This window comes from Oreochromis niloticus, linkage group LG10 (assembly GCF_001858045.2).
Source record: "Oreochromis niloticus isolate F11D_XX linkage group LG10, O_niloticus_UMD_NMBU, whole genome shotgun sequence".
In the NCBI taxonomy this organism is placed as follows: Eukaryota; Metazoa; Chordata; class Actinopteri; order Cichliformes; family Cichlidae; genus Oreochromis; species Oreochromis niloticus.
In genome coordinates this window covers 6,098,425-6,104,554 of record NC_031975.2, presented here as the reverse complement: position 1 = coordinate 6,104,554, position 6,130 = coordinate 6,098,425, and the positions used below count along the sequence as shown (strand labels likewise).

The window sequence follows — 6,130 nt, the reverse complement described above, 5'->3', positions numbered from 1 at the left end:
TGAAAAATACTTTCTTATATGCACGTTCTTCCTCTTTGCTACCGTCCTCCTCTCAGCGCAGGCTTGCCGCTGCTGAAACTAAACAGAGCTCCCTGAAAGGCTCAGCCAATCACATTGGCCATATTTGTCACATGAGGTCGGACTCCAGTAGAGAACGTAATTTAACTCTTTCTGCACCGCTGGGTGACTGAGACGCTGACAAATCTTTTTTTTTCTTTCTATCGGGTTTGGGGGGTTTTTAGAAGAAGCGATCAAATTATTGGTGGGGACATGTCCCCTCCGTCCATGCCAAATCGACGCCCTTGAGGTAGACTAAGGGTTACGCACGCAAAGCATAAACTCCTCAAACACACTTTAAGTACAGGTTGACTTTGTGTCGAATGTGCTAAAATTAACCAAAGTAATCTTTTAGTGAGAGAATAAAACCATTTTTATAAAAAATAAATGAGAATACACACTATTATTATTTAACCTATCGTGGTTTGTTCGTGTTTTTGTGAAGCTAAACACTTTAATTACCGTTATTTCTATCAGCAGACAAATGGGACGAATATGCGCGCGCTCGTCTTTCGACGACATTTACTTGAAGCTCTGTCATTGAGAAACATGGCGGCCTCCACGAGAGCTGCAAATGCTGCTGCTTCCAACCCACAAGGTCCAGCTTCGGTCGGCCCGAGCGTGGACAGCCCGACTCTTCAGTACAGTATGATTCTGGAGCATCTTATCGGTGACAAGAGGCCCGTGAAGGACCTGAACCCCGCCGTGATGGGGGGGCTGCCCGTGCCTCCGAAAAGCGACGAGCAGAAGATGATCGAGAGGGGAATGGAGAGCTGCGCCTTCAAGTCTTTGCTGGCCTGTGTGGGAGGTAAACGGAGACATTGAGAGTGTAACAAACATCACAAGGGTTTGGTGTTTTTGTGCGTGTTTGGCTGCTCGTGCAGAATATTTCGTGTGCTAGGTCACCTCAGATATACTAGGCTATGGGAGCTGTAATGCTATTATACCAATAAATAGCAAATTAATCAGTCACCTGATCAAACCAATCAGTCATCGATATTGTCTTGTCTTAAGATTATGTATTTGTGTTCAGACATAAGAAACGTGAAAGCAACATTTTAGAGCTTTTTGAATAAACAGGTATCAAATAATCAGTTTATAATAAAGCCACAATGTTGCCCAAATGCCAATCAGCTCAATAGCAGAAAAGATCTGTATATATTACAATTTTAAAAGTCTGATGATGTTTTTGCTCACCACAGGGTTCGTCCTTGGAGGAGCTTTCGGTGTTTTCACAGCTGGAATTGATACTAATGTTGGCATCGACCCCAAAGACCCTTTGAGAACTCCAACAGCACGAGAGGTTCTAAAAGACATGGGCCAGAGGGGGATGTCCTATGCCAAGAACTTTGCCATTGTGGGCGCCATGTTCTCCTGTACAGAGTGCATCATAGAATCAGTAGGTCACAGCATCTTACATCCTCCTGTGGGGTCTGACAGACTCATAGTGGATATATAACCTCACACTGGAGCTTAGAACAAAAGGCAAAAATGAGCAAAGGCGATTAATTTTCAATGTATCCACCAGTCTCTTTAGAATAATAAGGAATGAATGAAATAATGATAACAGTTTGTCAACAAGGGTTTGAAATGTAATGTGAATCCATAACATGGCTTCAAAGAGGAAAAATTCTCAATATGTGGTCAGATTACTAGAGCACTGTCAGAATCACTGAAGACATATTATATATGTGGACAGCAAATCAATTTCAGCAAAGTAGTTGCAACTTACGCTAAGTTTGTAAATGTGCAAATAGTACAGGAAAGGTAGATGCCAGCTATCTCTTATTAGTCACTCCTCTTTCTAAAATGTAGATGCCAGTATTATATTTGCTTTGCATTTCTTGCTTTTATTCTATCCCTGCAGTACACTGTGGTAATAACTGTCTTTTTTGTACCTGTTTTTCATTTACAGCACAGAGGCAAATCTGACTGGAAGAATGCTGTGTACAGTGGTTGTGTGACTGGAGGAGCTATTGGCTTTCGTGGTATGTAACTTACTTTATTAACTAACAGTTTGCATTACAACAAATTTATGCATTTTGTCCACGTGTTTATTTTTCTGTTTTGCAGCTGGTCTGAAGGCTGGTGTTCTGGGATGTGGAGGCTTTGCTGCATTCTCTGCTGCAATTGAATATTACTTGCGGTGAAGTTCTATGGAGTGGCTCGATGGACAAAAACATAAATATTACACATGTGTACCAGAGAAAGAAGATTCGCACTGTGAGCTTGCTAACCCTGATGTTTCCCTGCACATCAAGGATTGCTGTTAAAGCAGAATTGAAGTGTACTGTTCAAACACAGGGATGTTAAGTGGCACCACAGTGGGCTAAAGAAAACAAACAAACAAACAAAAGACATGTCTGTTTTTCCTGTGACTTTCATATTGTGGACAGTTGGAGCAAGGAATGCCAGTTTCTTATGGTGAATCTTCAAAAACAGAGCAGAGTGGGTCTGCTTCAGTGGCGTACTGATCAGGTGATGAATGCTAAACTTGTGTGAACTTGACTCTGGGTCTGTAAAAACTCAGATGAGCACTCTTCTGTAAAACATTGGTTTGTTGTGTAAGTAACTAAGTAAGTAACTAATCCACACCAGGATTATTTATAATAAAAGCATTTTTTTTAAATTGTGGATTTACTACTTACTACTAGGTCCCAGGCTGTTGTGGCTGTGTAAGGTTCTTCCACATATTCCACAAAAATAAATACATAATTTTGGCGAGGGAAAAGATGTACTTACTTTTTCTGTACTCCAGCCTCAGTAACTTTCACACAGTAACATCTGGTGTAATATTTACACCTCTGATGAAATCTCACAAGTGTTAGCTTTATTTTGATATCACGATTGTTTATACAGAGTTTGTAATTGCAGAGAAATACTCAATTTTTGGGGGGCATGTCATTTTCAAGCAGGAAGCTCAGAAAGCCCTTTGCGTCTTAACAGGTTAATTAGGCCTCTGATATTTATTTATGCTAATTTATAGTTAAGTTAATGGAAGAAAAATTAAAGCTTAGTCTACTGTTAGCATATTTATTTGAAAGGGCATTGTGTTACTTTGTTTACATAGTAGGATATAGATCACAGTTCTTCGTCAGTGCAGCATTTTCTGTAAACTCAGTAAAGGTCTGTGGCTGAATGTAGTGCAGTAACCACCAGAGGGAGCAGCATGTGTCAAATGTCAAATTTCCAAATGTTGCTCTGGATGGGAGACACTATTGATATTGTGAATGATTTAAAGACATTGTATAAACAGAATAAATTTCAGTGATGGCAGAATCATGGAGATGACAAAATGAAGCACTATTTTAATCAATTAAAATCTTATACTCCTGTTTTTAGGAATACAATACTATCTTAAAGCATAGACATACAAAATGAGAGCATTTTGATTTTTTTTTTAAGAGGGATGGAGGTTAACGTAGATATTTAGCCTCAACGTTACAATATATTCCCCACAAATCAAAGTCAAACATTTTATTCATTTTATATAGCATCAGGCCGGGGTCTTTCTGTGTGGAGTTTGCATGTTCTCCCCGTGTTTGCGTGGGTTCCCTCCGGGTACTCCGGCTTCCTCCCACCGTCCAAAGACATGCAGCTTGTGGGGATAGGTTAATTGGATAATCGAAATTGTCACTAGGTGTGAATGTGCGAGTGAATGTGAGTGTGAATGGTTGTCTGTCCCTGTGTGTTGGCCCTGCGACAGACTGGCGACCTGTCCAAGGTGTACCCCGCCTCTCGCCCTATGACAGCTGGGATAGGCTCCAGCGCCCCCGCGACCCTGAAAAAGATAAGTGGAAGCGAATGGATGGATGAATGGATAGTTTTAATCTGGAAACAAAAAACAGGAGTAAAAACAATAATCTATTACTCCTAAAACAGTAACAGTCATAATATTCATCTAGCAGTGCATATAGTATTTTTACAACTGCAAGCACTGCTGGAAATGTTACCTCACACACTCAGTTAGGTGTGCTTATGTCCACATCACTATCCAGCAACATTTGTCACCAACAAATGGACACCACTGGAAAGAGAGACAGAAACAGCTGCTAAACATTTTCCCACCCTTTTTTCCTAGAATTCTATGATTTCTTCCAAAATCATGCTCACATTCCCACTGCTACCCCGTTTAGTAATTATAAGCTTTGTTCGATTGTCACCATGTAATGTATTATGATAAAGTCAGGCACAGTTTGTTTGCAGAAGTGGTTAAAAGATAGGTTACCAAATCGTTAGAAGGTACTAAACAAAGTGATGGTAATTTATCTGAGAATACTGTTACAGATATATGCTGGTTATTGAATGCTTTCTCCAACATTAATTGATTATCTGACATTACTACTTCCTGCCATGCAGATGAAAAACAAAACACTTTCTGTGTGAGGTGCTGGGCCATGCCCAGAAGTTCTATCTATGGATAGGAACATAGCTGAAATTTAACATAGTACATCTACTCAAGTACAGATTTACTTTATTTATTTGTTTCTATGTTATGCTACCTTTTGCTTCTACTTCAGTGTTGTATGGATATACTTTGGCTCCATCCCATTTATGTTAAGATGTGAATTACTTATTATTTTTCACATATTAAACATACTTACTAATAACAGTTGCATATGATGCTGTTTCACTGTATATAAAGCTACTCAGCAACATATAATTCAAATCACAGACAGTCCTGCAACATTAAAGTGAAATAACTAATCAAAGTGAAACAGTACACATTAATAAATCAACAATTGTAATTACATAATATAATCGTGAGTCTGAGTATGAGCATTCTGCATAATGATAGCACTTTTAGGTTTTAATTTAGGTACTTTAAGTATGTTTTGTTGCTAAAGCCTTTACCTAAATAAAAAAGCTAGGATTATGACTTTCTTAAGGAAAGAGTTTACATAGTGTTTCATTAGATGGTAAAACTGTTATTCAATACAAAATGATGTTTAAACTCATAAACTGATGTTTATGTGGTGCAATGCAGTTTTTTTGTCTAACAGTTTTAGGTTTTGTATTTATTTTGATCAGATATTCTGACTTCCTGTTGATCCCACTCCCCATGCCACCTTTCATCTTTTTACACATCTGCAAATCATTAGGTAATAGAAAGGAAATTTCTGTTAATCAGTGTTATGACCCATAGTATTTTATGGAAGTGGAGGGAATGCGTTAGCAGTTCATTAGTGAAATATTTATAATTTGATTTACACTTTTTCCTTTAAAAATTACATTTGGAAGAGAGGGGGAGAATGCAGTAGATGTACAGGGAGTGCAGAATTATTAGGCAAGTTGTATTTTTGAGGAATAATTTTATTATTGAACAACAACCATGTTCTCAATGAACCCAAAAAACTCATTAATATCAAAGCTAAATGTTTTTGGAAGTAGTTTTTAGTTTGTTTTTAGTTTTAGCTATTTTAGGGGGATATCTGTGTGTGCAGGTGACTATTACTGTGCATAATTATTAGGCAACTTAACAAAAAACAAATATATACCCATTTCAATTATTTATTTTTACCAGTGAAACCAATAACATCTCCACATTCACAAATATACATTTCTGACATTCAAAAACAAAACAAAAACAAATCAGCAACCAATATAGCCACCTTTCTTTGCAAGAACACTCAAAAGCCTGCCATCCATGGATTCTGTCAGTGTTTTGATCTGTTCACCATCAACATTGCGTGCAGCAGCAACCACAGCCTCCCAGACACTGTTCAGAGAGGTGTACTGTTTTCCCTCCTTGTAAATCTCACATTTGATGATGGACCACAGGTTCTCAATGGGGTTCAGATCAGGTGAACAAGGAGGCCATGTCATTAGTTTTTCTTCTTTTATCAGCTTTCTTGCCAGCCACGCTGTGGAGTACTTGGACGCGTGTGATGGAGCATTGTCCTGCATGAAAATCATGTTTTTCTTGAAGGATGCAGACTTCTTCCTGTACCACTGCTTGAAGAAGGTGTCTTCCAGAAACTGGCAGTAGGACTGGGAGTTGAGCTTGACTCCATCCTCAACCCGAAAAGGCCCCACAAGCTCATCTTTGATGATACCAGCCCAAACCAGTACT

The 6,130-nt window shown here is 38.7% G+C and overlaps 1 protein-coding gene across 1 annotated transcript; it reads left to right on the top strand.

The window, feature by feature from the left end:
- The first annotated feature begins 542 nt into the window (after positions 1-542).
- On the top strand, positions 543-2,788 carry timm22 (translocase of inner mitochondrial membrane 22 homolog (yeast)). Its single transcript, XM_019354372.2, has 4 exons — positions 543-865; positions 1,260-1,456; positions 1,973-2,045; positions 2,131-2,788. Exons 1-4 carry the CDS (start codon positions 553-555, stop codon positions 2,205-2,207), a joined length of 660 nt encoding a protein of 219 aa, XP_019209917.1. The 5' UTR covers positions 543-552; the 3' UTR covers positions 2,208-2,788.
- The last annotated feature ends 3,342 nt before the right edge of the window (positions 2,789-6,130 follow it).

Coding starts and splice junctions, on each gene's coding strand:
- timm22 (XM_019354372.2), top strand. CDS start 553: ATGCGCGCGCTCGTCTTTCGACGACATTTACTTGAAGCTCTGTCATTG. Junction 866..1,259: donor TTTGCTGGCCTGTGTGGGAG/GTAAACGGAGAC, acceptor TGCTCACCACAG/GGTTCGTCCTTGGAGGAGCT. Junction 1,457..1,972: donor CAGAGTGCATCATAGAATCA/GTAGGTCACAGC, acceptor TTTCATTTACAG/CACAGAGGCAAATCTGACTG.